This window comes from Pezoporus flaviventris, unplaced genomic scaffold (assembly GCF_033815535.1).
Source record: "Pezoporus flaviventris isolate CSIRO_AGI_PZ_B2104156 unplaced genomic scaffold, CSIRO_AGI_Pfla_v1 ptg000020l, whole genome shotgun sequence".
NCBI classification, from domain to species: Eukaryota; Metazoa; Chordata; class Aves; order Psittaciformes; family Psittacidae; genus Pezoporus; species Pezoporus flaviventris.
The window spans coordinates 1,563,281-1,583,853 of NW_026892568.1; the positions used below are offsets into that span (position 1 = coordinate 1,563,281).

Below are 20,573 nucleotides of genomic sequence, written 5' to 3' on the forward strand. Positions count from 1 at the left end.
TGCTGTTCTTTGTGGGGCCCTAAAGATGTCAGTCTTGATTAATGCTGTGAGTGGGTTTGGGGGGCTGGTGATTGATGCAGCTCCTGCACCAAGCCCAGTCCACACCAGTCCATGGCTTGTCCAAAGAGAGATCTGGGTATGTAAATCAGAGCCAAAAATTGCTGCCGAAAACCCTCTCTCAGCTGCTGGGCAGTCCCAGTGGGTTCTTAGGTTTCAGCTGCACCTTTGAGGTTGCCTTTGCATCTGCCCAGAATGGCCCTGTAAGAGCTGCTTCCCCCACCTGCACCCCTGGCATTGCCCATGAGGAGGGTGGCACTAAGGGGAGCCCAGGACCCTCTCTTTGTTACACTTGGGTCTTTAAGATACCCGCATTAATGAACCTCACTTGGGGTAGGTGCTGTTTCCTAGAGCATGCCTTGTGCCTGCCAGGAATTTTCTCTCTTAAGCCAATGGACTTGAGGGTCTCAGCACCATAAGGGAGAGAACGTTGTGCTCCCACCAGTAAGGTCCTGTAAGGTCCATTCTGGAGGAAAGCCAAGTGCATTTCCCAGAGGAATTCTGTCCTAAAGCCAGCTCTCCCAGAAGGGAGTTCTAATCCAAGACCTGGCTCTTCCTCAGCTAAAGAGCCTCACAAAAAAGCCTATCTCTGTCCATATGCCCAGAGCCACCAGGTACAGCAGTGCCCTATCCCATGGGGTGAGAGGGCTGCTCTGTGTGCTCACACAGAGCCACAACTCACCTCCCTGCTTCATCGCATGGAGCAAAGGGGACCGCAGCCTCATCCCTCTCAGTGGCCAACCTCCAGCCTGGAGCCATGACATTCCTGATCACAGAAACCAGGCTCAGGAAAGGAGCACCCGGAGCACTCACTCACTCAGAGACACACCAGTCGCGTTGTTCTCTCCATGCCATGGTCCAGCACGGCTGTGTGAGCTCCGGGTGCGTGGCACCGACAGGCCACGTGCTGCGGGTCACAGCACGGACTCACAGCGGGGTCTTTGGAGTAATCTGCAACGGAGACGTTGTCGGTTGCAATGTCCTCCAGAGCCTGGGTGTAAGCCCTGCTGATGGCAGGCAGCACCTCCTCGTACTCTCTGGATGCCACGTCCAAAGGCTCCTGCTCCTGGATATCATGATCCAGATTGAAAATGAGGGGTGGCTGGTGATGCTCAGCCGGCCCAATGCTCCCATCGCAAGCCATTGCTCCTCCTAGGGAGGAAGTGAGAGGAAAACACACTGAGTCCCCACTGCCCAGGGATCAATCACCTTGGTGCTCCTCATCCATCTATGATGGCCCAATCCCACCATGGCCAGCTTTGGGAGCCTGGGTCCTGCTGCTAGTCCAGGCGTGCTCCTGAGGCTGCAAAGCCATCGTGCGGGCACAGGTGAATGCATATTTACTCCTCGCTGGGTTTGCTCTTGAATTAACCTGAGTTGGTTTTCACCTGTATCTGCAAGGAACCAATCAATAAAAGGCCCCGGTACCTGTGGTGTAAAAGGCCTTGTACTGAGCCAGCCGCAGTGCCTCTATCCCACCATCCTTCCCACCTGCCCCGCTGTTGGGATGGAGCAGAACCTGCAGGAAGAACAGAAAAGGGCCCATCAGCTCTTTGCAGAGTGAAAACTGCTCTGTGAGACCCAGACACACCACATCCCATCCATGCACATATTTAAACACCATTTAACCCCTGGATTGTGAGCAACCAACTGAGATTCGGTTGTTGGAGGGAGGGGGAACAGCAGAAGGGCACTGGGAAACAGCAGCATCTCCCTGTGCCAACCTGTCCCTGCACACAGGACCCTCTGAATTCACCTCCCCAGACCAATTCCGCTGCAATAAAGTGATCACAAAGGTGTGGGAGCTTTCAGCAGAGCAGGACAGAGCATTTTGGAGCCGGGATGTTCCCTGTGTCACCACCACTGCCCCATGCCGAGGAGACACCCATCTCCTCAGTGCTCACAGCTCAGTTAATGGCAGGGACATCTAAGGGAGCCAGATCCCTGCCTGGGGCCAGCAGCAAGCCCCAAGCTGAGGGTGAGCTCATGCGATGGGTAGGTGAGGTGCTGGAACATCGCTCCCGGTCCAGCATCCCACCACTGACTCAGCCCGCTGTGCGAGCGCTCCCTTCCCTAACAACAGGGAATGGGGCTGAGGAGGAAGGGAAGAAGAAGGGAAGGGTGGGTCAAATCCCTCCCTTTCGGTATTTAGGACACTTGATCCGTGCAGGACGACGGCTTTGGCACAGGGCAGTGGGAAGACAAGTGAGCTGGATGGTGCGGCAGGCTCCTCCATCAGATAGGATCTGCTGCGGAGCCAATGGCTTCACCGAGGGCTGAGTCACTCGAGGTTTCCTCCCTGGGAATTGAGCTTAAAAGTGATTCAAGAAATTTCCACTGTGCTAAAAATGAGAACCAGCTGCTGCAGATGGAGGGGCCAAGCTCAGGAGCAGCGCTCGTCCTGCACTGATGCCTTAGCAGGTGCCCGGCACGTCCACAGCATCATGGAATGGGTTGGGTTGGAAAGGACCTTAAAGCTCAGCCAGTTCCAACCCCTGCCATGGGCAGGGACACCTCACGCTAGACCATGTCACCCAAGGCTCTGTCCTTGAACACTGCCAGCGATGGGGCAACCACAGTTTCTCTGGGCACCCTGTGCCAGCATCTCAGCACCCTCACAGGGAAGAGCTTCTGCCTTATATCCAACCTGAACTTCCCCTCTTCAAGTTTAAATCCACCGCCCCTTGTGCTATCGCCTTGGGGGCTGGTTGGTACCTCCCCCAAAAATGCCAGGATTCAGGATGCGGGATGATTTCCAAATGCTTTCTGCTTCCTTCATCACCCTCCATTGCAGGTAAATTAACCAAAAGGTCACCTAGAATTTGGTTTAAAAATCATGTTTTAGGGTTAAAAATGAAGGCTGTAAAGTGGAGGAGTGCAAGCTGCAAGGGGAACCCCTGCTACAGAATCCCCTCACACTGACGCTGTGTTGGAATAAAATGGCTCCAAAGCAGCAACCAGCAAATACTAAGGGCCCATGAAGGTACCAGGAACTGAACCAATCCTGCTTCCAGCCCTAAAGCTGTGCCCACACCTTTAGCAGCACAGCTGGGACGCCGCCATCTCGGTGTAAAGGCACTCAAATCTTCACCACCACCACGCACGTTCCTAAACCTGCCTCACAAAGCCCCATGCTAAGAAAATCTATTCTAATTTACAGCATCATTAAGGAGCTGCTTTCGATTGAGCCCTTTCAAGGAACATTCCCAGGTCTGCAACACCTCTATTGATCCCTGACTTTGTTATTTTAACAGAAACATAGGAAAGGGAGAAAAAGGCCTTTTCTCCCCAGAAAACCCCTGTCTGGGCTCTGGGCTGTTTGCACACCCCCCTCTGCCATGAAGCTCATGGAAAGAGCTTATTTGTGTGACACTCGTACCCTTGACACGTTCTGGGATGTGTTTGTTTTCACTGCAAACAGCCTCGCTCAGGACAGGACCTCGGTGTCACCCCAGCCCCATCACAGGCTGCACTGGTGCAGAGCGAGCAGGGACACTGAGCAGGGTTACACTGGTTTATCCCAAGAGATCCCAGTTAGGGAAGAGGCTGTTGGGGGGTAGGATGAGCACAGGAATTGCTCTGGGGAGGATCTGTGACAAGGAAAACCCTGTTACACCAAAGAGGGGGGCTGCTACTAGTGCTTGCAAGCAGGAGATGAAAGCCAAGAGGGGAGGAAGTAGGGACAAGCGCTTGTTGCCCAACACTACATGGAGATGGAGCCAGTGGGTGCTCTGTGTGTGTCCCCCAAGGTCACCCCATCTCTGGATCCATGCCCTGCTCATGCTGCCGGGATGGGCAGGAACAACCCTGCTGTGCCCAGTGGCTCCCAGCTCCACAGGGGTTAATTCACCCCTGATTGCAGCATAAATCACCCCAAAGAGTGCCAGGCTGGGGTGATGCTGAGGAAGCCAGGGTGGTGCATCCCAGCTCAGGACTTCATTCCTTGGTCTGAAACACAATGGAATGGCTTGCACGGGCTCGTATCCCTTTGTCCTGACACCCAGCAAACCATTGCTCCCAGCAAACCATCATTCCCAGCAAACCCCATTCCAGCACCACATCCGCAGCAGAAGAGAGTTAATGGTGAGGAGCACAGCAGAGCCTGCTGGCCGTATCCCATCCGCTTCCCCGCTTTCCCTCACGGTTCATCGGAGGGTTCCATAAATACGAAGCAAATACCAAACCCCTGATGGACACAGAAAGCAAATCCAGGACCCCCGTTGGGAGCTGGCTCGTGGTGCTCGCAGGAGGGTGGACTTGAAAAGCAAACTCAGGCTTTATCTATGGGGCTGCTATTAAAGTCACTGCTTTTTTTACCCTTTTTCCTTTGGTTCTGCACCAATCCTGTGCCACCCTGACAAGAGCATCACCGCTTGTTCTGCAAACTGTCAGCAGCTCCTATTGTATGGACAGAGCAGCAGGGTACAGGGTGTGCTGCCCCGCTTCAACATCAGTGATAACAAGGAGCTGGGAGAAGGAGGACTTCCTTATACGCACATAAAATGTGACAAATAAAGTGGACACAACCAGGTCTGAGCCCCTGGAATCTTCTCTTTCCCATAGATTCACCTGCTGGGTGAAGGCAAGCCCAAGCATCCCCCGGGATGGCAGCCCTGGGACAGCAGGCACAGGCAGGCAGTCAGCTGTTGTTCTTACCTGTAACTCCAGGTTTATGAGCAAAGCATAAATCTTGATTAATCCAAAAGCCCTTTTACCCTGGTACCCTGAGCCTTGGTACCCCACTTGCCTGTGTCTGGCCATCCTCCTCCTCCAAGCCAAGGGGATGATGCTCCCATGACCCAGCACATCACCTTTCCATCCCCATGTGAGCTCAGAGGTGATGGGATCTATTGTCAGGAGTGGGATGGCACTATGGGGTGTCTCTGCCTTACCTTGTGCCCCACATCCGACCACCCAAAGAGCACCGGAGACACATCCAAGCCATCAAAGCGCCTGTCCGGGGGAAGGGCCGCCCCAGCCAGAGCCACCAGCGTGGGGAAGATGTCCAGAGCGCTGCGGAAAGAGGGGGCACCATCAGAGCAAGGACCAAAGATCCCCACAGCATCCTCCCAACCCACCCCATGGCACTCAATGCACTGTAGTAAGGGAGTGCTCTGGGGGGAAGCAGCTTCTCAGCACCCATCCCAAGAGCAGAAGAGGTTAAACCCGGCTCCGAGCAGCGCTGGGCCCTGGCAGCACTCACATCACTCACCTCCCGCCCCGCGCCAGCTGCTCGCCAGGTGCTGCGGGTTCAGCCAGGATCTGCTGCTCCCTGTGCCCAGCAAATCCCACACCCACAGGGCAGGAGCAGCCCCTCCTTGTCCCCATATCCCCCCCTGTGTCCCTATGGGACAGCAGTGGGGTCATCCTCCGGAGAAAGCACTGGCACAGGGACTTTTGATGCCAATGGCAGCAGATCCCATGTCCCAGTTAAATGCGCTCGAGCATGCAGTCTCGCTTCTGCACGAGCCGAGGAGGCAGGGTGGGACATGAGAGCGGTGCTGTTCTGTGTGCACCCGTCAGCATTTTCACCTCCCCGGTTCGTCAGGGGCCTCAGTCACAAATCCAGCACTCAGGGCTCAGCATCGGTCGCTTCCCGATATGGAGGGATGCAGGGAAGGAGTGGGTGATGCTGTATCCCTCTGGCTCCAAGGGGATGCAGAGGGACAGTCTCTGCTTTCCCACCTGCTGCGTGTGGCTCTGGGGATGGAGCCTGGATGTGGCAATTCCTCACTATCCTGCACATCCCCATGGCACGGAGGTTGAGCGCAGTCATTGCTGTGGTGGGACAGGATGCTCACAGCCCCCCATGTCCGACCCTCGGCCCCATCCTGCTGTGATGTGCAAGTGTCCATCTCATCACCACCGCATGAGCACATCCCTCCCTCTCATAGACACAGGGTGACTCCACACCTCTAAAGCAAAGCCACACACACCAGGGGTGTCCGATGGGCCAGGGCACATCAGCATGGCCAAGTGCCACATCCCAGCACTGCCATCCCCATGGCAGGGGGATGATGAGCTGGTGCTGAGCATCCAACAGTGATGCAGCCCTAATCCCTCTGCTGAGCATCCAACGGGGACTCAGCCTGTATCCCTTTGGCTGCAAACCCCTCGTGCCAGCAGCTCGGGGAGGGGGGGTGTCTGTTGCTTGCCCCAGTAGCTGGAGGGTGTGAAAGCCCCAGATCCCTCAACTTGGGGACCTCAGGGTGCTGCTGTGGTCCTGCCACTGCATTTGTCCTGCCCGGTGTGCGCTGGTGCCTCCGTGAGCAGAGAGAGGAAAGAACTTGGGATAAGGGCCCCCATTCAATGAGTTTCCATTTAGCTGCTAAGAGACGGAGAGAACAATAAGCACAAACACTGCAGAGCGGCAGCCCCGGTACGGCGCTCGCGGAGCCGAAGGAATTCTGGCTCCCTGCTGGGCCCAAGGCAGGGCACATCCCAGCCAGCACCTCGCCGAGGTCAGCCCAGGGACACCCAAATGACAGACTAGGGCAGGCCATGGTCAGCGTGTGCTGGCCCCAGGGTGCTCAGCACCATCAGCATCTGGCCCTCGGCATGGTGCGTGCGGACCAAGGAGCCTCAACCCATGGGGTGGGACTGCTAGAAACAGAGGTGGGAGAACATAATTACGAGCAATCGTGGGTGAAGATCCCCCTGGCCATGGGCAGATAGAACCAATGGGAAGAGGCATGAAAAAGATCAGATTTTGGTCAAAGTCAGCATCAAACACTCCAGCAGAAGGCACATCCTGAAGCCGTGTGTGCAGGAAGAGGGGAAGCCACGCTGCCAACCCCTGCCCTGGCCAAGAAAGGCTTAAATCTCACTCCGATTCTGCTACAACCCTGAGCATGGAGGGAAAAGGGTTTGGGAGCAGCCAGGGACAGGCAGCTCCCTGCCCACTGCCCGAGGGCTGAGCTGGGATGAGCATCCCTGGCACTAACGCTGCCCTGCCCGGCAGTGAGGAGCTGCAGGCAGCAGCAGGCAGCAGCAGGCAGCTGAACCAGCAGTGCCCACACACATCCCCGCCTGCCCAACCTGCCCAGCCACGCTGGTGCAATTCGCTCCTCCACCACCCCACTGACCTATTTCTTCCATGCCCTACTTTGGGTCGGGACAGGGAAGGGCAGCAGCGCGGCTCCGACAATTAACCGTGATTTCAAAGGGCTGACGAGGCAGTTCCCTGCAGAAACCAGCGTGCAGGTGCAGGTCCAGGGCATTGCATCAGTGCTGGCCCCAGGGCACGCTCACCCGCACTCACCCCTCCGCTCCCTGTACCAAAGCGATGCTGGGAGAGGCACAGCCCTGGCCAGGCGCTTCTCCAGACCCGGTGTCAGCGTTTTCATAACCTCAGGGGCAGAAGGAGGCTCCTGCAGGGAGTTAACGCCTGCCCTAGCCCAGATCCTGCCCTTCCCGAGGGACCCCACCACACAGAGGTCCCTCCTAGCATGCGGAGGTCTCCCAGCTGTGTCTGTGCACTGATTTTATTCCCTTTATCCCAGGTTCTTGGTCTTCCATCAGCTGGAGGGATGAGTCTCCAACCGCCCTATTTCACATGCTTGTTCTTTGAGGGGTGCCTAAGAGCAGAGGAAAGCCACATGCCTTGGCATGCTATGAGCACTGAGCAGTCCCTGCCCTTCACATCCCTCAGACAGTTGGGCTTGTTCAGCCCCAGGGAGACCTTAGAGCAGCTCTGAGTGCCTAAAGGGGCTATAGGAAACCTGGAGAGGGGCTTTGGACAAGGGCCTGTAGGGACAGGCCAAGGGGAATGGCTTTAACCTGCCAGAGGGGAGACCGAGATGAGCTCTGAGGCAGAAGCTCTTCCCTGTGAGGGTGCTGAGGCGCTGGCACAGGGTGCCCAGAGAAGCTGTGGCTGCCCCATCCCTGGCAGTGTTCAAGGCCAGGTTGGACACAGGGGCTTGGAGCAAGCTGCTCTAGTGGAAGGTGTCCCTGCCCGTGGCAAGGGTTGGAGCTGGATGAGCTTTAAGGTCCCTCTAACCCAAACCACTCTGATTCTATGATCCCTCCATGTCCCTCTGCATTCCCTGTCCAAGAATTCAAGCCATGGTTGGGACCACAATGGTGACAACTTTCTGAGCAGGAGCCATCGCTCGTGCTCCCAGGCTGCTTCCCAAACAGGAGCTGGCATCATCTTGCACCACCTGGGCATGGCCCCATGGCAATGCTGTGCCATGGAGGACACTGGGTGCACTGTGACTCCTGGGGAGCTACAGAGCCACTTTCCAAGCACCCAACGTGCAGCACAGCCCGTGCTGCAGCAGGTTTATGGATTCCAGCTGTCCAACCTGCGGGGCTGGAGCTGGGAAATGCAGGAGATAAGGGTGAGGAGATAAAGGGAATGGCTGGGCTTGATGCACGGCTGCAAGAGGCTTTTTGGGACAGGGGATGGGGACAGGCACTGGTTCTGCACTGTCCAAGCGGGTTGGCAGCTCTGCCCCATGTTCCAGAGGTCAATTCACCACCCACCACGGAAGGGTTTGGAGGTGACACCCAATGGGTGCTGTGAGCTCCCCATCCCCTCCACCAGACCTCAGCTTATGATCCAACCTTCCCCCACTTGCAAAACCCCATCTCCCAGAGCTGCCCTCAGGCCATATAAGGAGTAAATGGCTCCAGCTTATCTCATGGACCTTAGAAACACCCAACGGCTCCAGGGGCCACCAGTCAGGACCAGCTCCCAGCAGCTGGAACACTCTTTCCCAACATCCATCAATCCTTGGCCCCACCATCCTGATCTCCACCTTTGCTGCTCCAAGAGCCAAAAGGGCACAAAGCGTCGCCCCACACTGCCTCTAGCTGTGCCCCCCCATTCCCACTGCATTTGCTGCAAGGGAGGGCTGTAAAGAGGGATAGAAGTGCTGCAAGGGAATGATGCAATTGGTGCAGGAAGAGGGGCAAATTGCTGCATGCAGAGGTGCAACACAGCTGCATTAATGGCCCCTCTATGCCATCCATTCCAGGGAGGCCAGGAGCAGGAGGCTGCATCCCTTCCCCTCTGCTCCCATCCCTGCCGCATCCTGCACTGACTGCAAGCTCCATTGCTCCATCCAGCCTTTCCCACAACCGCACCCTCCTCCACATAAAGTCATTCACAAACCACAAAGCCTGAGCCTGCTTCTTGGTGGGGAGAGGGAACATCGTCATCTTTTAATTATCGGGAGGCACTCGGCCACCGTGGCCGGGAGGCACCGGGAGCCCAACGCCAATCCACGGCCGCACAAAAAGCTCTTTCAACTCTTTGCTGAAGCATTAAAGTCTTACAGGCTTGCGAGAGGACAAAAGCACAGAGCCTGGCACAAGGCTGGCAGTAACCAGCACAAGCAGCTGATGCAGCCAAAATCCAGGTCATCACCTAGGTCCCGGTGTGGGGACCTTCCCAATGGGGCTCTTACCTGAGCAGGGCACGGCTCGTCCGCTTGGCAGGGACGTGGCCAGGCCAATACACCAGTGCTGGGACGCGGTGCCCTCCTTCCCAGGTTGTTTGCTTTGCTGAGCTCCCACCTGCAAGAGAAAAGGGCAGCGCTCAGCATCCTGTTACTCAGGAGGTGATGGGAAAACCCAGGAGCTTCCCTGGGAAAGGAGCTACTCTGAGGCAGAGATGGAGTAAATGACCCCAAAGGAGGAAGATTTCGCCGTAGAGGGTGAGGGGAGGGAGAGGAGTTACAGGGTTCTCCCTGTAAATAGGGAAAGGGAAAGGAAAAAGGAATATAAGAAATAGGAATAGGAAATAGGGAAAGGGAAAGGAAAGGGGGCCCGCTTTGGTATGCTTTGTGTTTGTCCAGTAGTGATGAGAAATGCAGCCAACTGACATGGCAGCCACATTTCCATCCACTTCCAGTGTCAGGTGGGAATATGGAGCAGTTTATGCCAGGGGATTCAACAGCTCTTGTAGGTGCCCTCTGTGTGGTAGAGCACCAACAGCCCCCCCAGCCTGCTGGAAACCTGCTTCATTAAAACCACTATCCTGCTGAGGGTTAATCACCCTGTTGTTTCCCCGTCATCACCCAAAACTGCTCTGCCCTTGGGTTTGAGATGTATGGCATGGGGAAGCTGCCCAGTGCTTTCCTCCATTGAGATGCTGAGCAATGAAATGGGGGAACCGAGCAAGAAAACGAGGATGCTGAGCATTGAAATAGGAGTACTGACCACCCAAACTGGTGTAAGGGTGCCAGAGAGCCTCTGCTTTGGCCATAGCCCAAAGGGCCCCAGGCAGTTGCGGGGGGAAGGGGCTGGGAATGGGGCAAACAGAACATCCCAACCCGATTCACGGAGCAAACTTCCCAGGCAGAGCCTTTGTCCTCCCGCCTTTCAGCGTGCACATGGCAACGGCGCGCGCCCAAAGCCATTTCCTCCGGGCAGAGCCAAGAGAGAGGCGACGACGTCCCTTTGCTCCTCTGTGTCCCTGTGCCCATTCCCAGCCTGGCCGGGCCTCCTTAGGAGTCACTGCCTGGTGCTATGGGCACCTGGGCTGATCTCGCACTCCCGCGCTGATGTTCCTAGAGCATCGATGCTGCGGTGCCAGCAGCGCTGGGAATAGTCCAGGGAAAAGCTTCCTGACGCTGCTGCCCGTCCTGCTGCACATCCCAATCTTTCCCATTCCTCACCCAGACTTTAGGTGTTCTAACCCTAATGAACATCTCTTTTGGGCCTGGAGCAGTGGGACACAGCCAGCACCGGGATTTCTTGCGGCTACTGGAAATGTAATAGAGCTTCTAACATGCACCACGTGTGGCTTAAGCGAGTGAGGTGCCTCCCCTGCCTTCAGACACCACAGGAAGTTATAGCAATTACAGCAGTTAATATCAGTCCCCATCTCTGCACGTACATTAAATACCTCATTGCAAGACAGCTGTATTGAAAGCTGAACTGAGCATTCCCGTGCTGGATGAAAGCCCTGGTCCTGGTCCTGCTCCCACAAGTCCTCAGTGCAGGGACACCACGTCTGGACCCTCCCAAACCTGCCTCAAAACACACAGAGCACCACATCCCCCAAAACTTCTCCATTCCGGCACCCCCTTACCTGGCATTTTGTCCCTAAGGTGGGAGATGGGGTTTTGGGATAGGCTGGGGGCTATGGGAACCTTCCCAGCCAGAGCAAGGGGCAGCACACAGGGACGTGCTGCTCTCTCCCAGCTCCAGTGACCATTCGGAATCAATGCAAAACATTCCTGGAATTTGGGTTGGACCCTAAAGGAAACGCCAAGCTATGAGATATGTATAAGCTATGTGGAACGTATAGAATGCAGAGCAGCCCGTCCTCGCCTGCTCTCCAGGGGGCTTTTCCCCTTGGGATGCAGTGACTGAGCATCCCCCAGCACCCAACACGGTGTTGCAGTGTCAGACCCACCAGCAGCAGCACTGACACGGAGCTGGCTTTCAAAACACCCATACAACAGCCAGAGGGACTTCAGAAGCCATCCCTCCCCATTGGTATTTACAGCCAGCTCCAGTGCCCTGCCAGCCACAGCCAAGGGGCTCTCGCAGGGCAGCGAGAGGCTGGAAAAGGGCCATGTTTTCCCAGCTTTGTTCCTGAACGCTGGACTGCTTGTACCATCTGCTCCAGCTTGTGACTGTTGGTTGCTCAAGAGCAACCCAGGTCATCAGCAGGGTTTGTTTACTAAGGAAAAAAAACCCCTAAGGTTAGGATTTCATCCCGGGAACAGCTGAAGGAAAAAGGTTCTGGGAATGGGATCCAGCGCGGCGGCTGCGTCTGCCCAGGGAAGTGGCCACGGCTGCATCGCCTGGGTGTCAGGAAGCGGAGGAGGAAGGAGGCTCCCTCCCCGCTGACCCCGAGCCGAGGGGAACGGAGCCGGGCGCGCGTTTACACTGCGTAACACGAGCAAAAGTGGGAAGCGCCTGACTCATGCGTGCCTCTGGCTGAGACCAGCCCGCTGAGCAGATGGCTTGGCCGGAAGAGGAGGAAAGGCAAGGGGAAAAACTGCATATATATATATATATATATTATATATACATATGAAGTAATAAAATGGTGAAGAGAAAGGAAAGCAAAGGCTGGCGGTACTGGAGGGCAGCCAGGATGGGATGCGGGAAGGGGGCTGAGAGATCCTGGTGCTTGGGCAGTGAGAGCATCCCAGCTCCAAAACCAGCAATCACTCACCTCAAGCTCTGGGTTAACAGGGACTGAAGGGTATGAGCCTCCCTAGAAGCAGTTTTAGGGGAAAACTTGACTACTTGAATGACAAGAACATATATATAAGAATATACATGTGTTGAGGACAATCTGGCATGTCTTCTGGGGTGTCAGTCAGAAGAAGGGCTAGGGGCTGAACTGCTCCTGTATTGGGCAATGAGGGGTTTTGTGGAGCAGCATCCATGTGGACAGGGAGCCCCAGCCACACTGCCAGGTTACCTCTCTGCTGTTGCCAGGCCCCTATGAATGGCCCCAGGCGTCCAGCCAGCTCACACTTCTGTGCCCAAGGGCCATTGTCACCTGCAAGAGAAAGAAGCATCCCTATGAGCAACACCAGGACCAGAGAGGAAACAGCTCTGCAATGGGAATGGGTGAGGACGAGTGACACTCCATCCACTTCCTGTGAGATTTTCCCATGCCATGGGTTCATTTACTTTCCTATCTAGCAGTTCATTCTCAAGAGCCAGGGCTGCCCAAGCCCTAGGTGAGGGGCTGGAGTGGAGCTGGGGCATAGGGAGGGGGGACAGGGTTGCCACCAGCTCTGGGTGTTAATGAGCAGCAGAGCGGTTCCTGTCGTCAGGAGCAGGAGCGAGACATCCTCATTAGGAGCTGCTCAGCCAGAGCGGATTTGGGCTTCTTAATGAATGAGGATTTGTGGTTTAATTAGGCCCAGCCCTGCAGCCCAAGGGGGTGGCGGGATGGGGACCCGGCTGAGTGGCTACAGCATCCCCCTGCAATGCGATGGCCCCAGGCAGGGGACAAACACATCCTGCCCCTGCCACCCAAGCACACACACCCCAGCATTGCCCCCCATCACCGCAGCCCAGTTTCCTGCTGTACCTGTGAACCACAGGAGTGTGTTCCCCTTCCCATGGCTGTCAGCGACCCGCTTTATCCGTCCCACCAGAGCATCCATCTCGCTCAGGGAGGCTCCGTAGATGCCCGAGGCAAAGGGCGAAGGGGGGACCCCCAAAGGGACATGCATATGGGCTAGTGCCAGGTAGAGGAAGAAGGGGCGTCCGCTGTCACTGCATGGGGGAAAAGGGGAGCATGTTCAGATGGGCTGGAGAGGCAGGAGGTCACCAGAGTGGTGGCAATGACAAGCCTGGGGACACAGAGAAGTGGCTCTTCCTCCTGGGAGCACTGCAGCCACCCCAGCCTCTGCTGCAGCTCCCAAGGGGGAAAAGCAAACCCTGTGGGTACCTGCTCCCCTTGCAGTGGGGATGCTTGGCCCAGTGCGAGCATAGACCTCTTAAACCTCTCCCTTGTCTCCCTGTTGCCAACTGTCCTTCCATTTGGAATAGATTCTCCCCTTCCTCCATCTCTGTATCAATCACCAGGCAAATACCCTATGTCGGTGCACCCACCTCCCTCCCCTCTCTCACAGAGTCCATTCTGGCCCTTCCTTCCCCTGCCCAGAAAGCACTTGGCCGCCGCAGTGGTTTCAGCAGAGGATGAGCAGCAGAAGGATGCTCACACCGACCCTGAGCACAGCCCGGGACAGGGAGCGCAGCACGTTCTGCCCTGCTGCCTGTTTGCGTTTCAATCATCCCAGGACATGTCCTGTTTTCTTGTTTACAGCTATATTTATCTCCTCCAACGAGGCCCGCTCTTCCTCAGGGACCTCCGAGGGGAAGGGTGGGATGACGCGCGGCAGGAGGGGCCGGATCCCAGCTCCGGCCGCCCCATCGCTGCCTCCAGAAAGCTTTTGGGGCCCCTCCGACGTGTGCTGTGGCATTTCCTTCCTTTACCCGTCACCCACCTGGGGTGGAAAAAGTAAATCCCATCCTGCTGGAGCCGCTGCATCCTTCCCCAGTGGTGCTGGAGCCCTGTGAAGAGTTGTGTGTCCCCCCACAGCACCATACAGAATGCTGAGGTTCAGGGGATGCTGATGCCCTCTCCTTGCAAATCACTGCTGTCTCCTTTCCATTTCCCATGGGATATGCCATGCCTATTTCCCACGGGATGTGGCATGCCTGTTTCCCAAGGGATGCCAGAGACCCTGGAGCAGGGAAAGCTGCTTCCCTTGGTTCTCATTCCCTTCGGGAGCACCGCTCCAGCATCCAGAGGGACTCACGACTGCTCATTCACCTGAACATCCTGTTTGCTTCCTGCCTCAACGTTTCAGAATTCTCCCTGAATTTAAGCAAACATTTAACTGATAACTCCCAACAAACATCCCTGACTTTTGCTCCCACATCCACTGCACCCTGTGAGTATCCCGAGAGGAGCCAAACCTCATCACCAACATGCACACGACTCGTTAAAATAACACCGAGATGACAAGCCCCGTGTCTTTTGTTGCCCTGTAATGAATGAGTCAGGCAGAGGGAAACTGGAATAAGCCATCAAAGAGACGGAGAGAAAAGGCAGGCACCTGCTTAATCCTGTTCTCCATGAACGCAGATAACCCCCAAATACTGCTGGGAGTTTAAAGGTTGCTCCTATTAACCCGGAGCTCACGCACTTGGTTTCACAGCCTGAGAGCATCCGCCCAACCTGGAGGGATGGAGGTGGAGGTGTGCATGGAAGGAGGGACCACTGGTGCCTGGGTACCCTCCAGCCCTGTTACAGGCACAAATCCTGACTGTGTGGCTGATTCTTGACACCCAAAGGGATGAATTAGAGGTATTGTGTGTGCAAAACAGGACCAAGGCTTATAAGGAGCCATTTCCTTGCCCTGTCCCATTTAAAAAAGCCTTTCCCCAAGCACCCCTGCAGGACCCCAGCCCTGGTCGCTCTCTGGGTCTGTGTTATCCTGGGATGCAGGAGCGGGATAGGCTTGGACATGGCTGCCTGCAAGCTCTGCCCCTCCTGGTGCTGCAGGGAGGCGTTCTGCAAAGTCACAGCTCATAATCCCTGATAATAGGGATTAAAATTACACAACCCATCAGCAGGGCTTCGGGTCCTTGTCTCTGAGAAGAGACACTTTGCTCCTTAGGGAAGGGCTTGTCCGAGCTCATTGTGTCCTTGGGAAAGGCAGATCCTGAAGCACAGAGATCCCAGAGCACTTTACCCTCAAAATGGATTAAACCCCACATATGGGGCAGATTTAAACACCTCTAGTGCTGTTCTGGTCCTGCTGCCATGGGTACACATTCAGTGCCTGCTTCCCTGCCAGCATCCCCCATCCACAGAGGCATCTTCATCACTCAGCAGAAGTCTCCTGCTGCCACCTTGCCCTGTATCACTGAAAGATGGAGGGATGGAGGATGGATGGATGGATGGATGGATGGATGGATGGATGGATGGATGGATGGGCTGAAGCATTTCTATCCCTGCTCACATGGATCTCATTGCACTTTACTCCCAGGAGTACTTTGAGCCCAGCTCAAAGGCTTTGACCTTCCTTGTAAATGGTGGCTTTAAAAACACATCACCCCTTCAGAGGAGGTGCACCAAAAGGCTTCCACGGTGAACTCTGCAGGACACCAGTGACAGCCTCAGTGGCTTCTCCAGCAGGCTGGGAAGCCAAGCCATGGAAAACCCAGATCTGCTCCCAAAGAACCACCGAGCATCACTCATTCCCTGGTATGGCTGGTGACATCTTACCTTGCCCTATGGATGAACCGTGTGGCCTCCTCCGCGTAGCGCTGTGCCAGGCTGCTGAGGTTGACAGGCTGCTGGATGATGGTGGTGTTCTCAAAGAGAGGAAGGGCGACCTCCATGTAACAATCCTTCCTTGCCACCCTGCTGGGAAGAAACCCCTCACACTCATCACTGGGGGAGGGACCAGTGTGGGATCAGGCATGGAGCCTGGATGCTCTCCTGGCTTTACAGAGAGCCAAGGAGGGGACAAGAAAGGGGATGATGCTGCTGTGTGTCCCCATGGCACATGGGACTGACCCACCTCCCTGACCCGCACCCTTCTGTGGGGTGCACAGGGGGTAACTGGGTGCATGGAGCATAAGGGGAGGTGAGCACAGTGGATGCAAACACCCACATCCCAGTGCCAGCACTCAAACCCCCTCGTGTCCCATACCTGGCAATGGAGCCGTGCTGCGGGCAGGGCGGGCAGGGCGGGCGGTTGTAGCCAGGGGTGTCTGTGCAGCCCATGTCGTGGCTATAGGGGATCCCGAAGTAGTAATCAAAGCCTGAGGAGCAAGTGAGGGTGTCAGCGGGGACAACGCGACCACGGGGTGCTCAGCTCATCCTGCTGGCACAGTCCTTACCGCGGAAGCTGGGGTGATGGCGGCCGTGGTGTCCCAGGTGCCATTTGCCTGCAGGAAGCCACAGAACATCACTTCAGGGGTTAACACAGCTACAGCCTTCACCAGCCATCACCCACGAGGTGCCCGCAGCCCTGGGGGCTTTAATCTAGCAACAAGAAAGGCTCCTTGTTTGTGCTGGCTGCGTTTCCAGAATGCCTTCTTTTCTTTGCAGGAGCCCACAAGAAATGCACAAGGTATCTCGTGCCTGTGCAAATCAACTGTTTCCAGCCTTAAAAGACTCTTTCATGTGTTTGTGCTCAGAGGGGATGACTTCCTAACCCTCAAGAACAACCAGCTTCATCCTCTGACCTCCAGCACACACTTACTCCCACTGAATGCACAGATTCAAGAGAGAGAACTGCAAAAACTAGGGGGGAAAGGAGAATCCAAGGGTTTTTCTGCCAGGTACAAAGGGCTTCATGGGCTGAGGGGACCCACAGTGATGGGAGGGTGCCCTAAGCCATGGGGCCACCAGCACCAACCACGCTGGCACTATGCTGCCAATCAGCACCAGCGGCACCACGTGGGATGCAGGATGGAATTGCTGCTGTGCACAGTCATGTTTGCTAAGGAAAACCCAGCGCATTCCTTGTGAGGTGAAGCACTTGGAGCTCCAACCGAGAACTGGGAAGGGCCAGAATTTCAGGTAATGGGTTTGAAAATTAACAACATGATCCTTTAGACTTCCCTGGAATGGCCAGCGTTGCACCTAACTACCTGCAGTCCCTCCTCCACAAGGGATAGACACGAGCATCTTCCTCCCCCTCCTGTCTCCCACCCCAGATGCCCCTCATGACTGGTGTTACCTATGGCCCCCGTGCTGTACCCGGCCCCCTGCAGGACCTCGGCCAGGGTGGTCTCATTCAGGGGGAGGCCACCAACTGACGTGACAGCGAAGTTGTGGGTCACTCCATTGCGTGCGCCAAGGCGTCCAGTGAGCAGCGAGGCGCGGGATGGGGAGCACGTGGATGCAGACGAGTGGAAATCCACGAACCTGGAAAAGGGAAGGACCCTTCATTCACAAGCCCCTGCATGGTTCAACCCTGCCCTGTCCCTCCCTGCTCCCCTGCTTGCATCCCCAGGGATGAAGGTCTGGAGCAGGGGATGATGCTCGCCGGTCCCAGTGGAGATGGATGGACCCATGCTCCCCAAGATACCATGAGGTACCATGGGTACCACTCTGTCGCTGCCCTCCCCATGCACCCAAAACCATGCCAATGAAATCCCTTTGCCTGCCAGTCCCACAGGAGTGAATTCCCCTTTGCTGCTTGACAGGTTAACCAGGGATGCTTGGGAGAGAACCAGGGAGGGGGGACAGACGTTACCTTGTCCCTTCAGCAGCCAACTCATCCAAATGCGGGGTCTCCTTCGTCTCTGCCCAGTTGGCCCCCAGATCCCCCCAGCCCACATCATCTGCCAGGATGACGATGAAGTTGGGCTGCTTGTATGTGGCACAGGGAGCCCAGAGTCCCATCAGTGCCACAGCCAGCACCAGCACTGCCCATGGGGTGCCCATGGTGCCAAACATCACCTGGGGCACCGGTGGCTTTGTCTTCCCCTAAGTCCCTCTGCTGTGTCCCTGTGGATGCAGTTGCCCCACAGGTGCAGGGATGCACACGTCTCCTCCTTGGATGCTTCTATGAGGCCAGGCCAGGGTCTGGAGGTCTGGATTTGATGCCTTGGCTACAGACGGAGCTGCAGCATCTCCTGTGTCTTTCACACCAGCTGATGTTCCTGCAATCGGTGCTAGCAAAGGTGTTATTCTTAGAAGTCAAAACCAGCCTTTGAAGTCACTGTCACCCTATTTTTAACTCCCCTTCCTTCCTGGTAAATATCTAATTAGACACCAAACCCAAGCGGTGTTTCCCCCTCCAGAAGCGCGCCCGATCTGCAGCAGCAGCTCCTCTCCCTGTGTTTGTGTCCCACACACGGCTCTTCCCTGCAGGCTGTGCTCCTCAGTTCATGGAAGCACCGTCTTCTCTTGCTTTAGGTGGATAAGTAACTGCTGTGGCTCTGCTGGTGACTGTCGGTGCATCCTTCCCCTTGCATGGCTGCAGCAGTCCCTGTGCAATAGGAACAAGACCCCATCAGAACCTGCTGGTGCTCCTGTACCCAGCCCAGGGCAGAACTCGGTACCCATATACTGAGACTTTGCCCTTGAAGCTGCACAGCACCACATGGGGACTGCTCAGAACCTTGCCTTCACCTGTAATAACTGACAAGCTCCTGAAGCTCATTCCTTAAGGCTGGCAAAGGAAATTATCCCCAGGTTTCTCTGCCCACATCGCTGAAAGCTCTGTGCTGTCACTCAGATCAGCGGCTTCAGGACTGTCAGTGTAACACTGCAGTGATCAGGATGTGGCTCCACTCATAATTCATATCCCAGAGCATCAGTTTATAAACTCCCATCCGAGGGCCTTGAAGCTCTGGGTACATTGACTAACAGGGGTGGGATGGGGTGGGATTCTCTATGCAGAATCATGCTGGACCCCATCCCATGACAGGGACCCCATCAGCACCTGCAGCCACGCACAGAAAACAAGAAAAACCCAAGGGAGCTGAACCCACGTTCACTCACAAACCTCTGCCCTTTCCCTTTCCATTGGAGAGGAGCTCCAGGATGACCTCCTAATAAAAACAACCAAAACCATCTGCAAAGGACACTCTCTTCTCTCTAAATTACATTGAAAGTCATCCAGGGCTGAAATTTATGCATTAGCATCAGACAAAACTCCTTGATCTCTGACGCTCAGAGGCCATTTGAAGGGAACACGGCCCCTGGAAAGCGGGACGTGCTGGTACAGCTCTTGCTGTGTTCCTGCAGAACCCTCCTCATGCACAGCATGTCCAAACCCAGCAGAGCTTGAGGGCTGGCATCAACTGCAGGGTGCTCCCTTCTAACTCCTTGGCAGAGGCACCACTCTGACCCTTCCCATCTCCTGGACGAGACCAGGCTGTGCCAGCTCAGTTGTTGGGAACATCCCTGGAATAAGCCCCAGTGTCCGTCACCACCACACCAGCATCTCTGCTCCCCCATACCTTTGTAAATGCAGCTCTGATCCACCACCTCTGCAAAGAGAACAAGTGACTCAGAAGAGATTTCCCCAGGCAGACTACGGATGGAACACGGGTATTGCGGCACCTCACTTGGTGCCAAGCAGGAAACACTGCACCGGTGCTGATGCTCCCTGGGCAGAATCCCAGCCAGGAACCAAGGCAAAAGCCTTGGAAAACCGGCCCTGGGCTGCAAGCACCGGCATCGCTCCGGCTGGGCACTGTGAACTTGGGTTTCATAGCATCGGGGAGGAATGAAACCAAACCTAAACAAATAACACAAAGCGCATTTCTGCAAGGCAAACAAGGTGCTTCACAGACGGACAAGGATAAGTCAGAACCAGATAAACCAGTTTAGACAAGTCCCAAAGCCTGCTCAGGCTGGCCGCAGGGCTGAGGATGGGAGATGCCTCCTCGCTCCGGGATGCCACCGGCTGTACCACCATGGAGCGGCCACCCTGCACTGGGAGTATCTGTCATGTATTCATTACACATTAACCAGAAGTTTACAAATCTTGGGGCCAGCCTGATCATTTTCACATTTTCCACATTCTTTCACATTTTCACGCCTGCCTGGCAAGCAAAGCAGCAGCAGAGCACAGGAGAACCTGATGACTTTTGAAGCACACCCGGTCCCCCACCAGCACCCGGGGTGTCCCAGCTCTGATCTCCAGCCCAAAGCCGCTCCAGCAGCCCTGTTCTCCCGCCAGAAGCCCAGCAGGCATCCCCTATCCCTGCTGAGAGATAAGGACACAGCAGGGGATGAGGAATTCAAACTGCAGACACCCACTGTTATCCCAGGATCACTTTGGGGGCTCCCAGTGTTGCCTCTTGTGCAGGGAAACTAAGGCAGGAAGCAGGAGCAATGGCTCAAGCTGACCCCATGGCTGCCAAGCGATACAGGATGGGGACATCTCCCCATGGTGTGGCTGATGGTGCTGACCCCAACCCCACCATGGGATGCCCAGCCTGGAGGGGATGGATGGAGGCACATCCAGGCTTTTAGAGGGTATAAAACACAACCTATGTTTTGTGTTCCCATTGACCACATACATACACATTCTGTTTCTGATTCCAGC

General features: G+C 55.7%; 1 protein-coding gene across 3 annotated transcripts in view; it reads right to left on the reverse strand.

The window, feature by feature from the left end:
- ARSG (arylsulfatase G) overlaps window positions 1-20,573 on the reverse strand; it is a 44,733-nt gene that overhangs the window by 9,198 nt on the left and 14,962 nt on the right. For 2 of the 3 annotated variants that reach the window (XM_061455269.1, XM_061455268.1), the window contains exons 2-12: window positions 17,766-18,503; window positions 17,247-17,434; window positions 16,402-16,449; window positions 16,212-16,323; window positions 15,782-15,919; window positions 13,070-13,257; window positions 12,449-12,529; window positions 9,471-9,579; window positions 4,950-5,070; window positions 1,486-1,576; window positions 4-1,209 (exon numbers count right to left, since the gene is read on the reverse strand). In XM_061455269.1, the coding sequence (XP_061311253.1) occupies window positions 875-1,209; window positions 1,486-1,576; window positions 4,950-5,070; window positions 9,471-9,579; window positions 12,449-12,529; window positions 13,070-13,257; window positions 15,782-15,919; window positions 16,212-16,323; window positions 16,402-16,449; window positions 17,247-17,434; window positions 17,766-17,968 (1,614 nt within the window). In that variant the 5' untranslated portion in view covers window positions 17,969-18,503 and the 3' untranslated portion in view covers window positions 4-874. Of the gene's footprint in view, window positions 1-3; window positions 1,210-1,485; window positions 1,577-4,949; window positions 5,071-9,470; window positions 9,580-12,448; window positions 12,530-13,069; window positions 13,258-15,781; window positions 15,920-16,211; window positions 16,324-16,401; window positions 16,450-17,246; window positions 17,435-17,765; window positions 18,504-20,573 lie in introns of those variants that run through there. The other variant, XM_061455270.1, reaches the window with a different exon arrangement.